Consider the following 23,690-nt stretch of genomic DNA (forward strand, 5'->3'; position numbering starts at 1 on the left):
ATACAACAGAAAAATCCGTGTAGAATATAATATGCGTGTCGAAATATGTGAACATCAAAGTAGCGCCAGAAAAAAAGCACTCCAATCAGCCAATCACGTTTCAGAATACTTTGATCTACTCGAGATGCTCATCCAATGAAAACGTTTCATGGTACAACTTCGAGCTCAGCCATGTTGTGGTTTTGAATGAGGAAGAAGCGGGAGAGGTTATCGTTTAGTGAGTTTATACACCGTATTTTTGTATTTGAAGTATTACATTGGGTTATTTTTGGCCCCTTGGTTATTTAAGGAACATCAATTGCATTGTAGAATGTTGTATCAGTGATTAAACTCAGTCAAGTGCGGATTAAAATCCTAATAGCTAAAGCCACATACAACAAGCTTGTTAGCTAGCTAGTTTAGCTAACCAGTTTTCAAGCTTGTTAGCTGTGCGAGCTAAATAACTAACTCATTTCATGGGAAGGAAGGGGGAAGGTAACCTGATTAGTAGTGTTGGTCAACTAGCTACGATTTACTTGACCCGGCCGAATGACGTTGGGTGGCTTTATGTGCTTTTGGCTGCGCTGGCAGGCAGGTTGGAAGCAACCATAGGGATACCTTTTTTTCGCGGGCGGGAGGTTTTAAACTTCTCTAGCTAAACATGTTCAATAAATTTTACGAATGGATTGGAACGGGCTTCGCTAATCTCCGCTACGGACTGCCAGCTCCGGACCAACAGGATAACGTTGATACACACGGAATACAACAACGGCGTCCGATCAGGAGAAAAAGACCTATCGACTGGTAAGTTAAGGTTAATATTAGCTATAATAGCTGACTAACGTTATCTGTTATTATATTTGTTGTTTAGAAAGTTAGTTAAATAATTTCGCTTAGTTTTAGTTGGTGGTGACAAGGGATGACCAGTCAGTTTGTTTTATGACATAACTAGTTGTCTGTTAGTTATGTCTGAGTTGTAAATTTGCTGTCTAGTTCATTAGAAATTGTGGTGAGATGCTAGCAGGTATGGCACACTTTGTCTGACATGTGTGAGTGGGGTGTTGAGCAATCAAACTTGCTTACTCAACAACCCCTATGTATGGAGTGGATTGTAACAGGTCGCTGTCTAAAGTGAATGTAGTTAACTAGCTATGAGAGTTCTAATGACAATACCCGCTATCACTGACTGGGTCTCTGGCTTATTCTCATTTTGAATGTTTTCCCCTTTTTCTCAAAGTTTGGAGGACGGAGAGGCTGTTGACCATGATGACCAAGCCCTAGCAGTGAAGAAATTCCGGATGGGTAAGCTTTGCTACAGCCATGGCCATGCAGTCATAAGCATATATCTTGTGTTGTCTAACATGTTCTTGGCACTGTGTATACTGTGATCTATAAACAAACCATGGCTCCCTGTCTTAGACTGCATGTATGTCTTACAGGGGATCTTGTTGATACCGTAAAGACTGCGGCTGAAGGGGTGAAGAGCCATAGTGCCGATGTGGCTTCGTGGGTACGGAACAGTGTGACCCCTACCTTGAGGAACATACTGCCTGCTTCCCCTGGCCCTCTAGAAGAACACCCAGGGGAAGAGCCTCCAGAAGAGCCCCTACTGGAGCCCTCAACCTTTGCACCCCCTCCCTCAACTGTCTGGGAAGAAACTGAGGTATTGGAGCTCTGTTTCAGGGCCCATAATTTGCAAACCATCTCGGAGTAGGGTGTGCTGATCTTGGATTGGCTTTGACTTTTAAAACATTATAAATACGAGCGGGGACCTGATCCTAGATCAGCACTCCTTCTCTTAATATACTTTTTTAATATAGGCCTAGTAGTAGATTTCTACGCATTCATTACTCCAGTTTACTGCAGTCCAGAACTTTGTTATATTCATATTGAACATTAATATCCTGTGTTTTAATGGTGGTGTTTTCAGGTCCTCGAGGTGAGGAACTCTACTCCTCTGGATGGGACTGTTGCTCCTTCAACAACTCTGAAATGGAAAAGCTCTAAATCAGGCAAGACTATTGTACATTTTCTAAACTCTGAATGTCTTTGCCGGCTGGAAATGGACACTCTTTTTCCTCCTTTTTTCACTGCAGAGTCCTATAGCATTGAGAAGTCGATGGTGGGATCGACGGTCTGCAGACGGAAAGTTTGCATGGCTCTTACACATCGTGAAGCACCCAAAACAAATGGGCACTCTGTCAGTCAGCCTCCTTCCTCCAGCAGCACCTCTAAGCCATGTCCCTCTCCCCACCCGGGAAGGACCCACTTCAGAACACCTACATCAAATAGGTATGCTCATATTGCCAATAGATATAGGCCTTAATTTCTCAATGATAAAAGTTAATTCTGCTATTAATTAATCAAGCATTGTATGGGTGCTTGAAAACCTCAAATTAGATTGATTTTGAACCGTACCATTTCAAGGTTGTGAAAGTGTTTGATTTGAAAAAGTGCTTAAAAGTGCTTTATTTTCTGTGCGTGATAGTGCTCCATTCACAATAATCTAGTTGAATTCTCTGTCTGTCCGCAGACGGTTTACCTCAGCAGGGTTAGGTACAGGAAGCGGCTCCATCACCAGCATCTATGAGAAGACCTTCCCTATCCGCGTGGTGCAGAGTCCTTCACACGGCAGCTCCTCCTACCGCCTCCTCAGAGCCAGGGCTCGCTGCACTGCACAAGAGGTCAGATACCACCTACCAGTATTTTTATGGATCCCACTCGCTGCACCGTTTGCTGAACTTTTGCTATTGGGCTGTTTTGGATGAACGTTGTTATATTATTATTATTCTGCTTGTCAGCCAAGATAAACCTGAATAGATACAATATAATAATTTTCCCCCAGAGGGAAGTTTGGTTAAGATGTAATGTTGCATCTTTTCCATATCAAAGCCCCATTTATAATATAGTGTTGGGTCCTCTGGGTGTCTCCAGTCTGTCCGTGAGGAGGAGAAGGAGGTGTACAGACAGCTACTGGCCATGGTCTCAGGTGGACAGTCCTCCTCGTGTCACAACGGCAGCTCCCATGGCTTTCCGCACTCACACAGAGACTTGTGAGTACAACAACCACAAAGCCAAGACTACAGTCCTCTCACTTCCCCAGTCGACACAGACAATTCAAATCCAATGTTTATTGGTCACATATACACATTTTTAACAGATGGTGTAGTGAAATGCTTGTGTTCCTAGCTCCAACAGTGCAGTAATATCTAACAACTCACAACGATATACAGATCTAAAAGTAAAATAATAGAATTAAGAAATATATAAATATTAGGACAAGCAATGTCGGAGTGGCATATTCTAAATTACAGTAGAAATAGAATACAGTATATACATATGAGATGAGTAAAGCAGTATGTAAACATTATTAAAGTGACTAGTGTTTCATTAAAGTGACCAGTGATTCCATGTATATGGGGCACCAGCATCTAAGGTGCAGGGTTGAGTAACTGGGAGGTAGCCAGCTAGTGATGGCTATTTAACAATCTGAGGCCTTGAGATAGATGCTGTTTTTCATTCTCTCAGTCCCAGCTTTGATGCACCTGTACTTCGTTCTAATATTTTTTTATTGAACAAAAGACAAGTATGCAATTCTTATCTAAACATGAAAGAGCGGACAGAAACAACAAGAGTTCTAGGTACAAAACAAATAATACAAAACAAGACATGCAGAACAAGGACATGTAGAAAGAAAGAGGGTAGATGTTGCCCCCCCCCCCCCCCCAACTGCTCGGGTGCCGGGGCCAGCACATGCTGCCTAAAGGTAGATTCAAATATTACAATTGAGAGTGCTTTAAAATGTACAAATTCACAGCGCCGACTGGTCCAAGTAAGAGAGGCAAGGCTGCCAGATTTGATCAAATGTTGATCATTTATTGTTCAGAATATATCTAATTCTTTGTAAGTGTGCAGTGTTTGCCAATTCGCTGAGCCATAATTTGGTAGAGGGAGCTTCCCTCCTTTTCCAAAACAGCAAGATAGTCTCATTTCGTCAAAAAAGGTTTTAAGTGAAGAGTTGTTTTGGGGGTTTGGTTCATCCGTTTTGGGAATCAGACACTCCCAGGATTATCAAAGCGGGTCTGGGTCTATTGAAGTCTAGAACTTCAGAGAGGATCCTAAGAATTCCACACCAATAACCATACAAGTTAGAGCATAAGGCAAAGCAGTGGAGTAGTGTACCCTGCGCAGCCTGACATTTATCACACATAGGGGATGTATCAGGAAATATCCTATTCAGTTTAGTTTTGGAATAGTGTCATCTGTGTAATACCTTGAATTGTATGAGACGATGTCTGGAGTTAATGGAGCAGGTGTGGATATACTCCAATCTATCTTCCCAGTCTGCCACAGAAATGTCCCTAGTTCTTCCTCCCATTTTGCCTTAATGGCATCTGTAGAAGGTGTGCTAACAGATTGAAGAGTGTCATATTGACCAGATATCAGTTTGTCTGAGGTGGGGCATATTTTTATGCATCCGTCAAACATGGAAGGTTTAGCATTCCCAAATGTCGGGAGGTGTTTTCTAACTTAGTCTCTAATCTGTAGGTATCTGAAAAAGTTACTTCTGGGAAGAGTATAAGTTTCCTTCAGCAAAGGTCCCTTCTATATATATAGATCCCCTATGGTATTTATCCCTAGCTCTCCCTGTCGCTCAAAGGTGTTATCAAGGTTAGCGGTGGCAAAGGAGGGATTCCTCGCAACAGGAAGCATGAATGCTATTGGTCTAAGATCAAAATTGACTTCAATTAGCTTCCAGATTTGGACTGCTATGTATAATAAGATTGTTACTATAACGTGACATCTCCAGATTGACAGGCGACAAAATCACAGCGCCAATAGAGAAGGGGTGACACTCCTCGCGCTCCATACTAAACCAGCTGGATGACGGCAGGATACACCTGTACTGACCTCACCTTCTGGATGGTAGCGATGTGAACAGGCAGTGGCTCGGGTGGTAGATGTCCTTGATGATCTTGTTGGCCTTCCTGTGACATTGGGTGCTGTAGGTGTCCTGGAGGGCAGGCAGTGTGCCCCGGTGATGTGTTGGGCGGACCGCACCACCCTCTGGAGAGCCCTCCGGTTGCGGGCGGTGCAGTTGCTGTACCAGTCTGTGATCTAGCATGACAGGATGCTCTCAATGGTGCATTTGTAAGAGTTTGTGAGGGTCTTAGGGCCCAAGCCAAATTTCTTCAGCCTCCTGAGGTTGTAGAGGTTGACCGATTTAGGATTTTTCAACACCGATACCGGTTATTGGAGGACCAAAAAAGCCGATACCGATTAATTGGCTGGTTTTAAATTTTTTATAAATGTATTCGTAATAATGACAATTACAACAATACTGAATGAACACTTATTTTAACTTAATATAATAGATCAATAAAATCAATTTAGCCTCAAATAAATAATGAAACATGTTCAATTTGGTTTAAATAATGCAACGACAAAGTGGAGAAGAAAGTAAAAGTGCAATATGTGCCATGTAAGAAAGCTAACGTTTCAGTTCCTTGCTCAGAACATGAGAACATATGAAAGCTGGTGGTTCCTCTTAACATGAGTCTTCAATATTCCCAGGTAAGAAGTTTTAGGTTGTAGTTATTATAGGAATTATAGGACTATTTATCTCTATACCATTTGTATTTCATATACCTTTGACTATTAGATGTTCTTATAGGCACTTTAGTATTGCCAGTGTAACAGTATAGCTTCCGTCCCTCTCCTCGCCCCTACCTGGGCTTGAACCAGGAACACATCGACAACAGCCACCATCGAAGCAGCTTTACCCATGCAGAGCAAGGGGAACAACTACTAGAAGGCTCAGAGCGAGTGATGTTTGAAACGCTATTAGCGCGCTAACTAGCTAGCCATTTCACTTCGGTTACACCAGCCTCATCTCGGGAGTTGATAGGCTTGAAGTCATAAACAGCACAATGCTTGAGGCACAATGAAGAGCTGCTGGCAAAACGCACGAAAGTGCTGTTTGAACAAATGTTTACGCGCCTGCTTCTGCCTACCACCGCTCAGTCAGATACTTAGATGCTTGTATGCTCAGTCAGATTCTATGCAATGCAGGACACGCTAGATAATGTCTAGTAATATCATCAACCATGTGTAGTTAACTAGTGATTATGATTGATTAGTCTAATTAGTCTAAGTCTAATGCTAGCTAGCATATTACCTTGGCTTACTGCATTCGCGTAACAGGCAGTCTCCTTGTGGAGTGCAACGAGAGAGAGGCAGGTCATTATTGTGTTGGACTAGTTAACTGTAAGGTTGCAAGACTGGATCCCCCGAGCTGACAAGGTGAAAATCTGTCATTCTGCCCCTGAACGAGGCAGTTAACCCACAGTTCCTAGGCAGTCATTGAAAATAAGAATGTGTTCTTTAACTGACTTGCCTAGTTAAATAAAGGTATAAAAAAATAATTTGGCAAATCGGTGCCCAAAAATACCGATTTCCGATTGTTATGTATACTTGAAATCGGCCCTAATTAATCGGCCATTCCGATTAATCGGTCGACCTCTAATAGGGAGAGATTGAATATGTCCATAAACACACCAGCCTGCCGGTCTGCGCATGCTCTGAGGACGCGGCTAGCAATACCGGCAGCCTTGCGAGGGTTAAAGCGCTTAACTGTCTTACTCACGTCAGCCATGGAGAACAAGCACCCACAGTCCAATGTTATTATCCGAGGCTACCCGGAAAATATCCCAGTTTGCGTGATCAAAACAAATCTTGAAGCATGGATTCTGATTGGTCAGATCAGCATTGAATAGACGTTAGCATGGTTATTTCCTGTTTGAGTTTCTTTAGTCATACTCAATGACATGTACTGGCAAGTTGATGCAAGTGCACATGTTTTCTACCTCTCCTTGGGGTTTATAATCCTACATTTAGTCCATACATTTTTGTGTACTGGTGCTCCATTCTAGTATTCTCCTCCCCTTTTTCTTAGTTCTGACCTGTGTTCGTCTCTCGCCCTCACTCACTCTCAGCACCAGCTTCCTGAATACCAGCAGACGTCTGCTCCAGTGTTCGTCCCCTGCCGGGTCAGGAGATGCCTCACGGGGCCCCAGTGGACCCCCAAGCCCCTGTCCAGAGTCCAGCCAGGGGTACAGCAACGTCCCCAGCCCAGGGGAGGGCTCCAGTGGGGCAGGGAACCAGCCATGTGCCTCTGACTCAGACCTCAGCCCCAGGGGACAAGAGCCAGTACAGTCTGCCCCTTCCCCAGTTACCATACTGGACACCTTTTCTCAGGACTCACAATCATCAGGTAATGCATGAGACAATCATTTTTCACTTCCTCCAAGGTGATTCAATTCGATTCATATTAACTTAGTTCATCCCTTTCAATTGCTCGTAGGGAATGAATAACGTTTATTGAATTGATGGTTGGATGCTGTAGAACCAATTTAGTGTGTTGTGTCATGTTTCAATTAAAGCCTACCTGTTTGTCTCTCCTCACCATCATGTAGTTGTGGTCACCTCTTGTCTTGTTCTGTACAGCTCATGATGGGGACTCCGTAATCATTGTGAAAGAGCAGAAGGGCAAAAGGCCAGACAGTTCAAGGTAAGCATTTTGAATGGTTTGTTTCTATTGTGGGTGTGTTGTGGTTTGTTGTCCCCATCTAGCCTGGTTACTTTATATCTCTGTCTCTGCAGTGTACCATGCTTCCAAGCTGAGCTCTGGATCAAAGAATTGTAAGTTCCCTGATTCCTTACACTCATGATTGGTACCGTTTTTGTTTCTTGATAGATTCATGGTTAGCTGTATATCGCCATGCACCAGTGCATACTAGATGCTACGTAGAAATAAAAATGAAACCCTCTTCTAACCCATTACAGAAGTCCTTTCCTCAAGTCAATTTGAGTGTCTGTGTTTCCCAGGTCTAGCATGTACGACTTCCGTGCCCGGGAGAGACGGAGGCAGATAGAGGGGCAGGAGGCCCTAACTGCTCAGCTGCTGCGACAGGTACTTTCTCTGTCCTTCTCATTGGTCTGATGTCGCTCGTCATTTCAATACATAGTCCTACACATACCTCAGCCATGGTCCACAGAAATAACTTCTCCCTCTAGGCTTTATTCATCATTGCATACGAATATGAAATGAGATGCTCTTTTACCACTGAAATAAACATTCACCTCTGTGGCGATAGCTCTGAACCTAACCTTCTTCTGCTGTGGTCTGGGGGTCCAGCGTATCTCAGATGACAGCCAGCTGGGCCACAGGGCCGTGGAGCTGCATGTTAGAGTCCCTCTGGAGAAAGAGGTTCCTCTGGCTCCCTTCATAGAGGAACCCAAACCCACAGAGGAGAAACCAGAGTTCCCTGAGCTCACTGAGGTACATTCACTGTCTTTTAGTTTTGTCTATTGTGCGAAAGAGCATTGCCAATAAAATGCATTATTGTTAAGTACATTGAGGTGTTTTAACTGTAGTTTAAATCAATGAAAATGATTTGATCGCTGTGCGCATCAGGAATGTACATAATAATAATCGATTGGATTTATATAGCACTTTTCTACCAACTGAGGTTTTTATTTAATTTAACTAGGCAAGTCAGTTAAGAACAAATTCTTATTTACAATGACGGCCAAACCCGGACGACACTGGGCCAATTGTGCGCCGCCCTATGGGACTCTCCATCACAGCAGGATGTGATACAGCCTGGATACTGGTACTCAAAGCTCTTTACATAGCAGGGGAAAATTCACCTCATCCACCACAGTGACCATTTCTGTGCCAGAACGTTCACCACACATCCACTATCAGGAGGTGAGGAGTGATATATGCCATTTAGCCTTTAGCTCAGCCGTCTTGTTTGTTTGTCCGTGCCAACCAGGATATGGAGGGGGAGGTGGGCCGGGCGCTGACGGTAGGCAGCCAGGACGAGGTGCTGAGTGAAGGCTTCAGACTCACCATCACACGCAAAGACCTCCAGACCCTCAGCCACCTCAACTGGCTCAACGATGAGGTGAGAGCTCATCACACTGCTTCTGCTTGTCATGCTGCTGCCTGCTCATTTTTCTGTGCCTAATGTGAGTTGTTCTTATTTTAGTGTGTGAGTGACAATTGAGTGTACTGGACACGTGTCTAGCGTGTACTGGACACGTGTCTAGCGTGTACTGGACACGTGTCTAGCGTGTACTGGACACGTGTCTAGCGTGTACTGGACACGTGTCTAGCGTGTACTGGACACGTGTCTAGCGTGTACTGGACACGTGTCTAGCGTGTACTGGACACGTGTCTAGCGTGTACTGGACACGTGTCTAGCGTGTACTGGACACGTGTCTAGCGTGTACTGGACACGTGTCTAGCGTAGAGGTCGACCGATTCTGATTTTTCAACTCCGATACCGATTATTGGAGGACCAAAAAAAGCCAATACTGATTAATCTACCAATTATTTTTATTTATTTTTGTGTGTCTATGTATGCATACAGTTGGAAGTCAGAAGTTTACATACACCTTAGCCAAAGACATTTAAACTCAGTTTTTCACAATTCCTGACATTTAATCCTAGTAAAACTTCCCTGTCTTAGGCCATTTAGGATCACCACTTGATTTTAAGAAAGTGAAATGTCAGAATAATAGTAGATTTATTTCAGCTTTTATTTATTTCATCACATTCCCACTGGGTCAGAAGTTTACATACACTCAGTTAGTATTTGGTAGCATTATCTTTTCGTTTAACTTGGGTCAAACGTGTCGGGTAGCCTTCCGCAAGCTTCCCACAATAATTTGGGTGAATTTTGTCCCATTCCTCCTGACAGAGCTGGTGTAAAACTGAGTCAGGTTTGTAGGCCTCCTTGCTCCCCCACGCTTTTTCAGTTCTGCCCACAAAATTTCTATGGGATTGAGGTCAGGGCTTTCCTCCCTCATGATGCCATCTGTTTCCTCCAGCATCTTCACAAGGTCCTTTGCTGTTGCTCTGGGATTGATTTGCACTTTTCGCACAAAAGTACGTTCATCTCTAGGAGACAGAACGCGTCTCCTTCCTGAGCGGTATGACGGCTGTGTGGTCCCATGGTGTTTATACTTGCGCACTATTGATTGTACAGATGAACATGGTACCTTCAGGTGTTTGGAAATTGCTCCCAAGGATGAACCAGACTTGTGGAGGTCTACAAAATGTTTTCTGAGGTGTTGGCTGATTTCTATTGATTTTCCCATGATGTCAAGCAAAGAGGCACTGAGTTTGAAGGTAGGCCTTGAAATACATCCACAGGTACACCTCCAAATGACTCAAATGATGTCAATTATCCATGACATAAATTTCTGGAATTTTCCAAGCTGTTTAAAGGCACAGTCAACTTAGTGTATGTCAACTTCTGACCCACTGAAATTGTGATTAGTGATTTTATAAGTGAAATAATCTGTAAACAATTGTTGAAAAAATTACTTCATGCACAAAGTAGATGTCCTATCCGACTTGCCAAAACTATAGTTTGTTAACAAGAAATTTGTGGAGTTGTTGAAAAACAAGTTTTAATGACTCCAACCGAAGTGTATGTAAACTTCCAACTTCAACTGTATGTACAGTGGGGCTAAAAAGTATTTAGTCAGCCACCAATTGTGGAAGTTCTCCCACTTAAAAAGATGAGAGGCCTGTAATTTTCATCATAGGTACACCTCAAATATGACAGACAAAATGAGAAAAGAAAATCCAGAAAATCACATTGTAGGATTTTTAATGAATTTATTTGCAAATTATGGTGGAAAATAAGTATTTGGTCACCTACAAACAAGCAAGATTTCTGGATCTCACAGACCTGTAACTTCTTCTTTAAGAGGGTCCTCTGTCCTCCACTCGTTACCTGTATTAATGGCACCTGTTTGAACTTGTTATCAGTATAAAAGACACCTGTCCACAACCTCAAACAGTCACACTCCAAACTCCACTATGGCCAAGACCAAAGAGCTGTCAAAGGACACCAGAAACAAAATTGTAGACCTGCACCAGGCTGGGAAGACTGGTAAGCTGCTTGGTCTGTAGAAATCAAATGTGGGAGCAATTATTAGGAAATGGAAGAAACACCATACCTACTGTGAAGCATGGGGGTGGAAACATCATGCTTTGGGGCTGTTTTTCTGCAAAGGGACCAGGACGACTGATCCGTGTAAAGGAAAGAATGAATGGGGCCATATATCGTGAGATGTTGAGTGAAAACCACCTTCCATCAGCAAGGGCATTGAAGATTAAACGTGGCTGGGTCTTTCAGCATGACAATGATCCCAAACACACCGCCTGGGCAACGAAGGAGTGGCTTCGTAAGAAGTATTTCAAGGTCCTGGAGTGGCCTAGCCAGTCTCCAGATCTCAACCCCATAGATACTCTTTGGAGGGAGTTGAAAGTCCATGTTGCCCAGCAACAGCCCCAAAACATCACTGCTGTAGAGGAGATCTGCATGGAGGAATGGGCCAAAGTACCAGCAACAGTGTGTGAAAACCTTGTGAAGACTTACAGAAAACGTTTGACCTCTGTCATTGCCAACAAAGGGTATATAACAAAGTATTGAGAAACTTTTGTTATTGACCAAATACTTATTTTCCACCATAATTTGCAAACGAATTCATTCAAAATCCTACAATGTGATTTTCTGGATTTTTTTTCTCATTTTGTCTGTCATAGTTGAAGTGTACCTATGATGAAAATTACAGGCCTCATCTTTTTAAGTGGGAGAACTTGCACAATTGGTGGCTGAGTAAATACTTTTTTTGCCCCACTGTATGTGTAATAATGACAATTACAACAATACTGAATGAACAATGTCAGTTTTTTATTATAACTTAATATAAGTTAATATACATAATCTATTTAGTCTCAAATAAATAATGAAATATGCTCAATTTGGTTTAAATAATGCAAAAACACAGTGTTGGAGAAGAAAGCAAAGGTGCAATATGTGGCATTGTAAAAAAGCTAACGTTTCAGTATCTTGCTTAGAACATATGAAAGCTTGTTGTTCAATACTCCCAGGTAAGAAGTTTTAGGTTGTAGTTATAGGAATTATGACGCGTCGACTATTTCTCTCTATACCATTTGTATTTCTTATACCTTTGACTGTTGGATGTTCTAATAGGCACTTTAGTATTGCCAGCCTAATCTAGGGAGTTGATAGGCTTGAAGTCATAAACAGCGCAGTGAATCAAGCATTGCTAAGAGCTGCTGGCAAACGCAGTAAAGTTTAATGGATGCTTATGAGCCTGCTGCTGCCTACCACCTCTGTCAGACTGCTCTATCAAATCATAGACTTAATTATAATATAATAAACACAGAAATACGAGCCTTTGGTCATTAGTATGGTAAAATCCGGAAACTATCATTTCGAAAACAAAACGTGTATTCTTTCAGTAAAATACAGAACCTTTCTGTATTTTATCTAACGGGTGGCAACCATAAGTCTCAATATTACTGTTACATTGCACAGCCTTCAATGTTATGTCATAATTATGTAAAACTCTGTCAAAGTAGTTTGCAACGAGCCAGGCGGCCCAAACTGCTGCATATACCCTGACTCTGCGTGCAATGAACGCAAGAGAAATGACACAATTTCCCTAGTTAATATTGCCTGATCAAATAAATTAATGTTAACTAAATATGCAGGTTTTTAAAAAAATACTTCTGTGTTTTTAAGAAAGGCATTGATGTTTATGGTTAGGTACATTGCGAACGCGCTTTTGTTAAATCATCACCCCTTTGGCGAAGTAGTCTGTGATTCGATGATAAATTAACGGGCAACGCATTGATTATATGTAACGCAGGACAAGGTAGTTAACTACACATGGTTGTTGATATTACTAGGTTAACTAGTGATTATGTGAAGATTGATTGTTTTTTTATAAGATAAGTTTAATGCTAGCACCTTACCTTGGCTCCTTGCTGCACTCGCATAACAGGTAGTCAGCCTGCCACGCAGTCTCCTCGTGGAGTGCAATCGTGGAGTGCCTCCAAAAATGCTGATTACCGATTGTTATGAAATCTTGAAATCGGCCCTGATTTTAAATCGGTCAACCTCTAGTCTATAGTGTGCTGGACAGGTGTGTAGAGAATCTCAACCAGTGGGTTGCAAGTGTCTGCGTAAAATATATATATATATATTGTTTTAATGAAAACGACTTAAACCAGGTAGAAATGATAATGAATTTACATTTAAAATATTTGAACCTCCTGATTTATTTAATATATTCAATATAGAGAGATTAGCAGCATTCTGTATGGTTGTTTTGTGGTCTCAAGCCAGTGAGACCACACATACTTCATCAAGAATATGGGAACAATTATATTATTGACAAATGAAAAACTAACCATATAATTTATACATTTACTATCAATAAAGCATTAAATTGTTTTCCAGATTGTATTTTGGTGATTCTTTTTCGAAATGTGAGTTGGGTCGTGACAGAGAACCTGGTTCAATTTGGGTTTTGAGGAAAAAACAGTTGAGAACCACTGCAGTGGTGTACTGGACAGGATGTGTATGCAGTGGTGTACTGGACAGGATGTGTACGCAGTGGTCTACCTATGTTGTATTTTCTTCATCCGTTGCCTCTCCTTTTTACTCTGCAGGTGATCAACTTCTACATGAACCTGCTGGTGGAGCGCAGTAAGGATCCCAGCCTGCCGACGGTCCACACCTTCAACACCTTCTTTTTCCCCAAGCTACGCAGCGCAGGCTACTCTGCCGTACGCCGCTGGACCAAAAAGATGGACATCTTCTCAATGGACGTCATACTGGTGCCTGTCCACCTGGGGGTGCACTGGTGCCTCTCTGTGAGTACTGAACAGCAGCCCTGTTATAACTAACTATTATACTGCAACTCTCCTCCAGTCAGCGATGCCTGATTCCATCTAAAGAGCCGAGCTGTACTGGGCTGGCCAGGAACCTTTCTGGAAAGGACGGTGTCAAAACAAATGATCAGAGCCAGGACAGTGTGGTTCAGTTCGGCCCTGTAGTGTGAATCACACTATCTGAAGTGTGATGTGTATTTTAACGTCCTTCTCTTCGCAGGTAGTGGATCTCCGTAAGAAGAGTATCACATACTTTGATTCAATGGGAGGGAACAATGACGAAGCCTGCAGGATACTGCTGCAATATCTGCAGCAGGAAAGCAAGGACAAGAAGGCCAAAGACCTGGATACCACAGAATGGACTGTGCAGAGTAAGAAACGCCATGTGAGTGTTATATCTAACAGGGATCTCGGTCAACTCAACCAACATTCCTTAACACATCACTGACGGATGTTGCCATCTTTTAACATTTATCTCCAAAATATTTCTCCCATTAGGAGATTCCTCAGCAGATGAACGGAAATGACTGTGGAATGTTCACATGTAAATATGCAGAGTACGTCACCAAAGACAAGCCAATCACATTCACACAAGTAAGTACTGTAAAACTTCAATAAATATCCCAGGAGCCAAGCTGCCCCTGTGTCTGTTAGTGACAGGCTTGTATTGGAGGCCAGTGTTTAATACAGTCTGTGTGCAAAGCCCGGGTCACCCTGTTATGATTCAGTTTAATGTTCTATCACCAATAGCCCTGTTTGATATTCAGAACACTGTATGGAATACACTGCATCTGTTTCAAACGGGATGAATTGATTAGTACTTTTCACTGGCTACATGGACAGACTTGCGTTTTGACAAGCATGGATCAATAATTTAGCGTGAGGTAGAGATTCTGTGAAATTCTACTGGAGCAGACTGGCCTAAAGCGGGCACGCATCGTTTTACACCCGGCACTTGTAAGAGACTGCTGTTTAGTTGCTCAAATGTGAAGCGATGGCCGGTCACTATGAGACCGCGACGTGCTGGAGACTCTGGGTTTAATGGAAGTGTTACGGTAAGCATGAGCAGTCCTGCCAGTACAGGAATGTCCTACAATCCAATGACTTGACTATGAGTAACTAACTCAATATTTCCCTTCCCTCCAATTGACAGAAACACATGCCCTACTTCAGGAGACGCATGGTCTGGGAGATATTGAATCGGAAACTGTTGTGATGAAATCATGGAGAGATTTTTGAACTGATAGCTACAGTTTGCTCAAGGGGAGGTGTCTGCAATGATGCTGGTGCCTAAGACGCTGTGGCTGTTAAGGAGGATTCAGGGAGGAGGATTCAGCTGGTCCGCTCCTGGGTGGGAAAGAGACTCAGAACACGGACCTATGACCTTAATCTGGTGGAGCTCTGAGGCCCCACCCACGAATCCAATCCAGGAGAGGATTTGACTTGAAAGGAGGAATGGAATGGAAAAGCACTACCTCATCTCAGTGTTTTATGTTGTGGTCCACTGTCACAAGTTGGGAAGTCTGGGGTCATTTTGTATCACCCAGCAAAGTTTGAATTGGTGTTGTTTTCAATAACAAAACATACTCATCAGAACTTCTGTCTAGTGAAGTTGGACCAACCAGTATTTTGTCACTGATATTTTTGTAAACTACTTAAGTACAGCTCAAAGAAAGTTTGGTGTTCTGACGCTGACACCTTATTTTTCTAGTGTATGGTTCACACCCATACCTGGTTCATGGTTAACACCCATACCTGGTTCATGGTTCACACCCATACCTGGTTCATGGTTCACACCCATACCTGGTTCATGGTTCACACCCATACCTGGTTCATGGTTCACACCCATACCTGGTTCATGGTTCACACCCATACCTGGTTCATGGTTCACACCCATACCTGGTTCATGGTTCACACCCATACCTGGTTCATGGTTCACACCCATACCTGGTTCATGGTTCACACCCATACCTGGTTCAATAAACTGGTTCAGTCAGAGAACACAGATGCGGTGACATTCTTTGATTTATATCTGGACACCCACATTTGATTGTTTTTAGCTAAATTGAAAATATGCAACTGATTACGGTACGTGTACCATTACCTCAGAGTATAATTTGTAAAGGGGTTGCTGTTGTATTGTACTTTTATTTAACTAGATAAGTTAGTTAATAATTTCTTATTTACAATGATGGACGATGCTGGGCCAAATTGTGCGCTGCCCTATGAGACTCCCAATCACGGCCGGATGTGATACCGCCTGGATTCGAACCAGGGTGTCTAGTGACGACTCTAGTACTGAGATGTAGTGCCTTGTGCCACTCGGGAGCCCCATACTTGAGGTGACAGTAATATCTTCATTGGTAATTGGACCCCAAAACAGATAAGCTGCAGTGATGCTTCCTTGTTCAAGAGACCTACAGTTCCACAACTAAATTGTAACTTGAAGTTTAGTCTATTTTGTTTAAGTAAGCAAAGCAAAAAAACAGTTTAGGGCTTTCGTCAGGATATTTTCAACAATGTACGTACAGTTTCTTGGATAATGTATTTAATATACAGTTTGTACCTCGATCAATATTTTTTTGAAATAAATCAAGTATTGTGTATATGCCTCTGTATGTTCTTGTACAGTACACCTTTCCAAACAAAGTAATAAAAGGCACATGGACAAAAACAATTTATTTAAAAAAAGCACCAAGTTCAAAAACATCAAACCAAAAAAAACTCTTAAAGCTGTGTTTGTCTAGAACAGGACAATTAAGACCTGCTAGTGTGGCACATACGTGAATAAAAGTACAATCACTAGAACCCACTTCTCTGCAAACCTTCAAATCCTAAATTGCTGCAAGATGATTCAAGTGGACTCTTCATGTGAATCATGTGTCACTCATTCCACGGAGGGCAGAGAATCTGTTTTTTTTCCGCTCTTCCAACTTGATTGATGAAATAAGGTCACTGATTAGTAAGTAACTCCTGACCTGGTTGTCATTTGGAAAGTATTCAGACCACTACCCTTTTTTCCACATTTTATGTTTCAGCCTTATTCTGAAATAGATTTTTTCCTTGTTAATCTACACACAATACCCCATAATGATGGGTTTTTAGACATTTTTGAAAATGTATTTACAAAAGTCTTCAGACCCTTTACTCAGTACTTTGTTAAAGCACCTTTGGCAGCAATTACAGCCTCGAGTCTTCTTGGGTATGACGCTACAAGCTTGGCACACCTGTATTTGGTGAGTTTCTCCCATTCTTCTCTGCAAATCCTCTCAAGCTCTGTCAGGTTGGATTGGGAGCGTCGCTGCACAGCTATTTTCAGGTCTCTCCAGATGTTCAATCGTGTTTAAGTCCGGGCTCTGGCTGGGCCACTCAAGGACATTCAGAGACTTGTCCCAAAGCCACTCCTGTGTGGTATTGGCTGTGTGCCTAGGGTCATTGTCCTGTAGGAAGGTGAACATTCGCTCCAGTCTGAGGTTCTGAGCGCTCAGGAGCAGGTTTTCGTCAAGGATCTCTATTTTTATTTTACCTTTATTTAACTAGGCAAGTCTGTTAAGAACAAATTCTTATTTTCAATGACGGCCTAGGAACAGTGGGTTAACTGCCTGTTCAGGGGCAGAACGACAGATTTGTACCTTGTCAGCTCGGGGATTTGGACTTGCAACCTTCCGGTTACTAGTCCAACGCTCTAACCACTAGGATGTACTTTGCTACGTTCATCTTTCCCTCGATCCTGACTAGTCTCCCAGTCCCTGCTGCTGAAAAACATCCCCAAAGCATGATACTGCCACCACCATGCTTCACCGTAGGGATGGTGCCAGGGTTCCTCCAGATGTGAAGCTTGGCATTCAGGCCAAAGAGTTCAATCTTGTTTCTCATGGTCTGAGAATCCTTTAGGTGCCTTTTGGCAAATTCCAAGCGGGCTGTCATGTGCCTTTTAATGAGGAGTGGCTTCCGTCTGGCCACTACCATAAAGGCCTGATTGATGGAGTGCTGCAGACATGGTTGTCCTTCTGGAAGGTGCTCTCATCACAGAGGAACTCTGGAGCTCTGTCAGATACACCATTGGGTTCTTGGTCACCTCCCTGACCAAGGCCCTTCTCCCTTAATTGTTCAGTTTGGCCAGGTTTCAAATTTCTTCCATTTTAAGAATGATGGAGGCCACTGTGTTCTTTGGGACCTTCAATGCTGCAGAAATGTTTTGGTACCCTTCCCCAGGTCTGTGCCTTGACACAATCCTGTCTTGGAGCTCTACAGACAATTCCTTTGACCTCATGGCTTAGTGCATGATAGAGCAAAAAACGTCAACTGTGGGACCTGATATAGACAGGTGTGTGCCTTTCCAGATCATGTCTAATCAATTGAATTTACCACAGATGGACTCCAATCCGGTTGTAGAAACATAAAGGATAATCAATGGAAACAGGGTGCACCTGAGCTCAATTTTTAGTCTCATAGCAAAGTGTCTGAATACTTATGTAAATACATTTTTCTTCTAAACTTTATTCACTTTGTCATTATGGGGTATTGTGTGTAGATAAGGAAAACATGTTAATGAATCCATTTTAGAATAAGGCTGTAATGTAACAATGTTGAAAAGTGAAGCGGTCTGAATACTTTCTGAATGCACTGTAGGTCTTAATTGAAAGGAAAACCAGCAGACGCTACTAGGCCCTTCATGGAGTGACACTGACACCCCTGAATGAATATCTGAACTATGGAAAAGAGCATTTTGACATTTCAAACTAAGGCTTAACATTTTATATGAGTTGAACAACAATCTGGAATGAATATGATAAAAATAAAAATAAAAAATAAATATGATGGATAGTGTATCAAACATTGAATTGTGGTTTCCTAAAACTGATACTAATCTAAGAAAAGTAGTCCTGTTTGTCAAACATTTGCAGACAATGGCTGAATGTTTCCAGATAGCAATGTAGTGTGTAGCACTCTTTAAATCCCCTCTTGATGAAATCTAAGGCATTTCTGTGATTCTTACTTCCTACCACAAATGAATTAATGATTCATAGAGATTATTACTAGTGTCAACAAATCAATGGAAAGGAACAAGATAAAACAAATGACAGATTTATTCTACAGCATTGATCACTTAGAAGAAATGTTCAAATGCCTACCGGAAGTCGTCTTTGGTAACAAACAAAATAAATCTACCAATATTTGGTTAACCAACAACAATAAGGACCCTATCTGGATGGATAAGGTAGTCTGTATCCCATTGTTAGATGGTGTGAGGCCTTTTGCAAGATAGCTGAGGGATTTGCTCCAATCTCATGAACCATTCCCTTTTATGCAGCCATCTTACTGTCATTAGATGAACAATGAGGCTGATAGTCGTACAACTAGAGGTTTTGGATTAAGTTCAACTCAAATGAAAGCCACTGATAGCAGAATGATACATTTGTGTTTCAAAAGTCACTATTGACAAACAGTCCATTGTTGTCACCTGAAATATAAGTATTGCATTATTGTAGACAATAAATTAATTGCATAGATCACTGGCCATTTTGAGAAATAACAGTCGGATTAGAGGTTTGACCTTGGATGGTGGCCTAGTTTCTGAACATAGGACAGAAGAGTGAAGATATGGACACAGTACCTGCTGTGACTGTGAGAGCCGCCTTGAGAACCATGGAAGTTGTGACCTCATAAAACATCTCAGAACCTTGCACATTAACATTGTGCAAGGTTGTACATTGCTCTAGGAGGTAATATAACTTTTCAGACACTGCATTCCCTAACCACTGACTGAATGATTACAATTTGGGACACATTTCAGAAATTATTTGTAAGAGGTATAACACATAATTATCTTGGACTGATGAGCAGTAAGCACACCAGTGTGAAATTGCCAAAACCCGTTGACACAGATGGATTGGAAATCTCAAACATTTAAAGCCTTTTCCATGTGATTGAAAATAAAACCAGAGATGGAGAAAATCAAACACACAGTTCTCACTAGCAGGAGTACTGCTATGACTGGAAGTGCCTTCTTCGTATCAGGTTAGGAGAATTTACAAAGCAAGTTAGGATCATTATCGTGGCAGGTTAATGTTAGGAAAAGGGTTAGGGTTAATGTTAGGGTTAGGATAGGAAAAGGGTTAGGGTTAATGTTAGGGTTAGGATAGGAAAAGGGTTAGGGTTAATGTTAGGGTTGGGGTTAGGGGTTAGCTAAAATGTTCTAAGCTGCTATGACAATTCTGGACGTAGCTGTATTCCCTGCAGTCACAACCCAAAACACAAATGACAGTAATGGTAGACACTATTTCAAAAGAAAAAGACAACAAAGATGTATTTTTTACTTGAATCTACTGTCCAAAGAAACAAGTACCTACTCAATGCACACTACCAAAAATAACATTGATCAATCTTAAAAGTACTAAATTGAATATTTTTTTTTTTTTTTAAATCAAGAAAACTTTTTTAAATAAACAAAATGTTCACTCATAATCAAAACAAAAACAGAGGAATCAACAGACAGAGAGAAAGCTGGAATCAAAAAGACACGGCAAAGTATCTCAGTACTGGCCATACTTTTTGGATCTCTAATTTACTTCTTTAAACTACTAGCTCAACACTCAATGATATGAACTCCTAAGAACAACTTTGGGTCTGTTTAAACGGTAGCAGCTTAACCCACTAAAACCAGATTGAAGGACTTATTTATGTTGTTGGGTAGCATTGGAGCAATACATTCACAAAATATAACCAACAACTAAATTACTCAATTTTATTGTGCGTATATTTTTCATTTTCCCTGTATACTTTTATTATAATTAGCCAGAATCTGGAAATAATCATTTCAATATATTTGATTGTCTTAAGCGTTCTTTCTAAACATCTATTTAAATTGTGACAGTTTTAACTAGGGACCCAAGTGCTAAAAACAGTAAGACCACTTCCAATAATGTTTCATTCTCCTGCAATACTTGTCCCTTTAGAGAGAAAACAGTTGATACCACCAGATGACACACATCTAAGTAACTTGAGCAGTTTGTTCAGCCTTCTCTCTTCAAACAATTACACAATTAAAACAAGCAGCGTGAAGTGAACAAAAACAACAATGGCATTGTGAAATTAAGAAACAAATCATTGATCACTTACTTTTTGAATCTGTGCAACAAAAACAAACGGATGAAAAGCTTAAAAATAACATGACCAAAAAAATGTCAAACTAAAACTAAAGGACGACTCTAAAATGACACATGGTGGTGTAACTTATATTGCTGGTTTTCATTCTCCCCAGAATAGTGTGAAAAATCATTTGTTAATACGTGCACAGAAAATAGTGTGTGTGTGTGGTGTGTTTTTCTCTTTCTTCGACAAAAGAGTCATGTTCTGTTATCAAAATAGATGTTCCACGTGTCCAACAGTTTACCATAACCTCTGATTTGAAAATATCCTTTTGTCTTTAGTGTGACAGTCTGGTCCGTATTCCTCCGCCTGTCTGGTGTGTACTGCCCAGAGTCACTATGAGCTGAGCTGTATGGGCGGCAGGTTGCCCAGGAGACAGACTCTAGTAAACCCACCAGTGTCTCCTCTTCACTTGCTGTGCTGGTAGGAGTAGTCTGGGTGTTCTGTGGGCGTCTCCAGGGCAACCTGTTGTAGGACGGCAAGTTCCTGTTAATATATTGAAGAGGTGAGGAGGATCAATTGGTCATTGAACCGTCAGTGAAGTGACTGTGTAGGAGGACGTTTCTTACCTCGACTGAAACGTTGCTTTGAGGCACTTGGGTGTACTGAGGGATGTAGGTCCCTTGCATTGATGTGTTTGCCGGCATGTACTAAAATAGAGAGGAGAAACATCTTAGAAAGTAATCATTTTAGAATCTATTCATGTGTCTGAATAAAACTGTCTTTATGGGGGGATGGAAATTGGCATTAGGAATTACACTGCAAACACAATGTCTTTGTCCAATGTATGCATCTATGTGTCTATAGTTGTGTTCTGTGGGGACTGACCGTGCCACTGCTGCCCATAGAGAGGTGGCTGAGCTGCTGTGTGGGAGGCCCCATCATAGAGGTGGGCTGGATAGACATGGTGTGGTCCATGCCCTGTGTCAGGAGTTGGCCCTAAGGACACACACAGAGAGTTGTCATACACACAGTCAAACAGAAATGCATGTATGCACATACACACAGGTGTCTCAGCTCAAACATCACAGAGAGCATTTGTTTATCCTAAACAGGTGTGTCTCTCTCACACAGAGACGGATCACACTGATTCACTAATAGGCAGTAACAGACCCACAATAACAGTAGCGGTGGGTACAACTTACTGAGGTCTGCATGAGGTACGACTGATGATGCATCCAGGACTGTGGACTGTGGATCTGCAGCAGAGTGAAGACACAACATAAGATTGATTTTTGCAGATTTTCAAAATAGGAAATACATCCTCTTTACACAGTAACACAATAGACCGTGTACTGACCAGGTATGTATTTACAGGAGAAATACAATAGACCATGTACTGACCAGGTAGGTATTTACAGGAGAAATACAATAGACCATGTACTGACCAGGTAGGTATTTACAGGAGAAATACAATAGACCGTGTACTGACCAGGTAGGTATTTACAGGAGAAATACAATAGACCGTGTACTGACCAGGTAGGTATTTACAGGAGAAATACAATAGACCGTGTACTGACCAGGTAGGTATTTACAGGAGAAATACAATAGACCGTGTACTGACCAGGTAGGTATTTACAGGAGAAATACAATAGACCATGTACTGACCAGGTAGGTATTTACAGGAGAAATACAATAGACCATGTACTGACCAGGTAGGTATTTACAGGAGAAATACAATAGACCGTGTACTGACCAGGTAGGTATTTACAGGAGAAATACAATAGACCATGTACTGACCAGGTAGGTATTTACAGGAGAAATACAATAGACCGTGTACTGACCAGGTAGGTATTTACAGGAGAAATACAATAGACCATGTACTGACCAGGTAGGTATTTACAGGAGAAATACAATAGACCATGTACTGACCAGGTAGGTATTTACAGGAGAAATACAATAGACCGTGTACTGACCAGGTAGGTATTTACAGGAGAAATACAATAGACCATGTACTGACCAGGTAGGTATTTACAGGAGAAATACAATAGACCATGTACTGACCAGGTAGGTATTTACAGGAGAAATACAATAGACCGTGTACTGACCAGGTAGGTATTTACAGGAGAAATACAATAGACCGTGTACTGACCAGGTAGGTATTTACAGGAGAAATACAATAGACCATGTACTGACCAGGTAGGTATTTACAGGAGAAATACAATAGACCATGTACTGACCAGGTAGGTATTTACAGGAGAAATACAATAGACCATGTACTGACCAGGTAGGTATTTACAGGAGAAATACAATAGACCATGTACTGACCAGGTAGGTATTTACAGGAGAAATACAATAGACCGTGTACTGACCAGGTAGGTATTTACAGGAGAAATACAATAGACCGTGTACTGACCAGGTAGGTATTTACAGGAGAAATACAATAGACCGTGTACTGACCAGGTAGGTATTTACAGGAGAAATACAATAGACCATGTACTGACCAGGTAGGTATTTACAGGAGAAATACAATAGACCATGTACTGACCAGGTAGGTATTTACAGGAGAAATACAATAGACCATGTACTGACCAGGTAGGTATTTACAGGAGAAATACAATAGACCGTGTACTGACCAGGTAGGTATTTACAGGAGAAATACAATAGACCGTGTACTGACCAGGTAGGTATTTACAGGAGAAATACAATAGACCATGTACTGACCAGGTAGGTATTTACAGGAGAAATACAATAGACCGTGTACTGACCAGGTAGGTATTTACAGGAGAAATACAATAGACCGTGTACTGACCAGGTAGGTATTTACAGG

The 23,690-nt window shown here is 41.7% G+C and overlaps 2 protein-coding genes across 4 annotated transcripts in view; one reads left to right on the top strand and one right to left on the bottom strand.

Moving 5' to 3' along the window:
* The first annotated feature begins 143 nt into the window (after window positions 1-143).
* LOC110532682 (sentrin-specific protease 1) lies at window positions 144-16,374 on the top strand. 2 transcript variants are annotated; one of them, XM_021616775.3, is made up of 17 exons: window positions 144-783; window positions 1,217-1,281; window positions 1,419-1,642; window positions 1,910-1,991; window positions 2,076-2,271; window positions 2,513-2,663; window positions 2,914-3,032; window positions 6,975-7,252; window positions 7,486-7,549; window positions 7,642-7,680; window positions 7,867-7,951; window positions 8,177-8,320; window positions 8,820-8,951; window positions 13,547-13,750; window positions 13,989-14,153; window positions 14,267-14,362; window positions 14,922-16,374. In XM_021616775.3, exons 1-17 carry the CDS (start codon window positions 641-643, stop codon window positions 14,982-14,984), a joined length of 2,250 nt encoding a protein of 749 aa, XP_021472450.3. In that variant the 5' UTR covers window positions 144-640; the 3' UTR covers window positions 14,985-16,374. The 2 variants fall into 2 exon arrangements, with proteins under 2 accessions (XP_021472450.3, XP_021472449.3); XM_021616774.3 differs by having other exon boundaries at window positions 1,910-2,271.
* Window positions 16,375-18,840: 2,466 nt separating this feature from the next.
* Window positions 18,841-23,690, bottom strand: part of LOC110532684 (RNA-binding motif, single-stranded-interacting protein 2) — a 40,668-nt gene continuing 35,818 nt past the window's right edge. Inside the window, exons 10-13 of one of the 2 annotated variants that reach the window (XM_036988703.2) lie at window positions 22,066-22,119; window positions 21,749-21,859; window positions 21,490-21,570; window positions 18,841-21,385 (exon numbers count right to left, since the gene is read on the bottom strand). In XM_036988703.2, coding sequence (XP_036844598.2) covers window positions 21,329-21,385; window positions 21,490-21,570; window positions 21,749-21,859; window positions 22,066-22,119 — 303 coding nt within the window. In that variant the 3' untranslated portion in view covers window positions 18,841-21,328. Of the gene's footprint in view, window positions 21,407-21,489; window positions 21,571-21,748; window positions 21,860-22,065; window positions 22,120-23,690 lie in introns of both variants that reach the window. The other variant, XM_090185208.1, reaches the window with a different exon arrangement.

Source organism: Oncorhynchus mykiss, chromosome 9 (genome assembly GCF_057628025.1).
Source record: "Oncorhynchus mykiss isolate SJ-2025 chromosome 9, ASM5762802v1, whole genome shotgun sequence".
NCBI lineage: Eukaryota > Metazoa > Chordata > Actinopteri > Salmoniformes > Salmonidae > Oncorhynchus > Oncorhynchus mykiss.

Excerpts from the sequence above, each read along its gene's own strand:
- LOC110532682 (XM_021616774.3), top strand. The coding sequence starts at position 641 with ATGTTCAATAAATTTTACGAATGGATTGGAACGGGCTTCGCTAATCTC. Across the intron at positions 2,664-2,913 it reads CTCGCTGCACTGCACAAGAG|TCTGTCCGTGAGGAGGAGAA; the intron begins GTCAGATACCAC and ends GGGTGTCTCCAG. Across the intron at positions 7,253-7,485 it reads TCAGGACTCACAATCATCAG|CTCATGATGGGGACTCCGTA; the intron begins GTAATGCATGAG and ends TGTTCTGTACAG.